This window comes from Etheostoma spectabile, chromosome 8, assembly GCF_008692095.1.
Source record: "Etheostoma spectabile isolate EspeVRDwgs_2016 chromosome 8, UIUC_Espe_1.0, whole genome shotgun sequence".
Classification (NCBI taxonomy): Eukaryota; Metazoa; Chordata; class Actinopteri; order Perciformes; family Percidae; genus Etheostoma; species Etheostoma spectabile.
In genome coordinates this window covers 16,973,389-16,975,117 of record NC_045740.1, presented here as the reverse complement: position 1 = coordinate 16,975,117, position 1,729 = coordinate 16,973,389, and the positions used below count along the sequence as shown (strand labels likewise).

The 1,729-nt window shown below is 38.9% G+C and overlaps 1 protein-coding gene and 1 long non-coding RNA gene across 2 annotated transcripts in view; one reads left to right on the top strand and one right to left on the bottom strand.

Moving 5' to 3' along the window:
* Window positions 1–1,729, bottom strand: part of LOC116693782 (F-actin-capping protein subunit alpha-2) — a 31,583-nt gene that overhangs the window by 4,233 nt on the left and 25,621 nt on the right. The window contains exon 7 of the mRNA XM_032523014.1: window positions 471–549. Within this exon, the coding sequence (XP_032378905.1) occupies window positions 471–549 (79 nt within the window). The remainder of the gene's footprint in view (window positions 1–470; window positions 550–1,729) is intronic.
* Window positions 1–1,729, top strand: part of LOC116693830 (uncharacterized) — a 12,673-nt gene that overhangs the window by 10,408 nt on the left and 536 nt on the right. The gene's annotated exons all lie outside the window — the stretch shown is intronic.

Below are 1,729 nucleotides of genomic sequence, written 5' to 3'. Positions count from 1 at the left end.
ACGCACACGCACACGCACACGCACACGCACACGCACGCACGCACGCACGCACACACGCACACACGCACACACACGCACACGCCCAGCATCGTGTAAACAAGACCCAAACTAAAATTCTTCTTATACGTTCCTGAAACAAACCGAGCACCCAGGAGGAGAGTACAAAGCTTGTATGTATGCTGCCTCTCTCATTTCCACTGGCAAGAAATAAAAGCACGCTCCGTTTTTCCAGTTTTGGTGCTTCTGCTTCTTCCCAGGGAAAACAAGTTGCCGCGTTGTGGTATACGGAGGTAAAATGAAGGGTACATAGTGTGTACACTCAAATTAGCAGTGGATTGTGGTGTTTTTTTCCCTTTATTAGAGGACTTTAGAGTGAATGAAATTAACCCAGACAATTTGAACACTACTACAACATGGCACACACTCGCACACACGTCTGTTTAAAGAGTGAAAGAATTGAACCAAAATACCTGGATTTTCATGATTCCTGCCACTTGAGTGGAGGAGGGAGAGACGGTAAATTTCCATTCTGACCTCCAGCGTCCGTTCCTGTGCAGAGAGGACCAGACTTTAACCACTCTTTGCATCTTGCGATACTATATCGTATGACAACTACCCCAACTGATCCTGCAACTGTGCTGTTCGCTTTGCTAATCAACTGCATGTCTGCTGCAGAAAAAAAATATTTACCACGCTTTTGTCAGTAGAGAAGATCTCGAAAAGAGAAGTTATCTTGAGTTTTGTAATGATCCAAAGAGCGATAAGAAACAGGGTGTTCCCATATATCATGGTATATTCAACATTATCAGTTAAGTTGACGCTACTTAGATGTTCTTAAACACATCTATTGTTATATACAGACAGATGACAAATTAAAGAAAAAAGCTGAATAAATGAGTAGAGAAACCAAACCAGATGCATCCACAGAAGACATAAGGGGGTCCCTGAATGGTTTGAAGAGCATGAAAATTAAGTTCTGGCCTTCACACTAACTATATGGACAAACGTAGTCGCTACCATCATCATCAAAACCCCAAATGAAGGAATATTTAATAATTTGTCACTAATCCATAGTCATCATCATCATCATATAACCCAAAAGGCAGTATTAGCATAAATTCAGACATTTCTAAACATCTTCTCGTGGTGAACTCATTCATCCCCCTTAAGTTAACCTAGAGACTATCCCTGTCCTGCCCACAGGCTAACACATTAGCATCCCTTGACTATTATTCAACGCCTGCTTACAGCTAGCATCATCTGATAGAAGAGAGACTTTTTATCATGGACTAATGTTTCAAGAAAAGATGGGGTTGTTTTTGTTTCATATTGTCATTGTATGACACCAAATCTGATCTAATAAAATGGTTGAATTCAAGGATCACATTTTTGATTTCATATTTTAATTCCAGCTGTTAGATATTCTTGTTTGTTATGTGCGCAATGGGTTTTCCCTAGGTTTGACAAAGATTTAGGTGGGCATATTTGGCAGAGAGGTTTAGGTATCTTACCTTAAAAAAAAGTGATGTTTTTCAATTTAAAAAAAAAATGCAATTTGACATCGTTTTGGATTGTTATCATATTGCATATGTTATATTATATGTGTGTCTAAAACGCTGGAAAAGCTAGAGCAGATAAATAAATGACGCTCAAAAAAACTTAGACAAAACTTTCTAAAGAAGTCCAACTACAATCATTAGATCTGAGAAAAGTCTTTGTCTGATGCTTT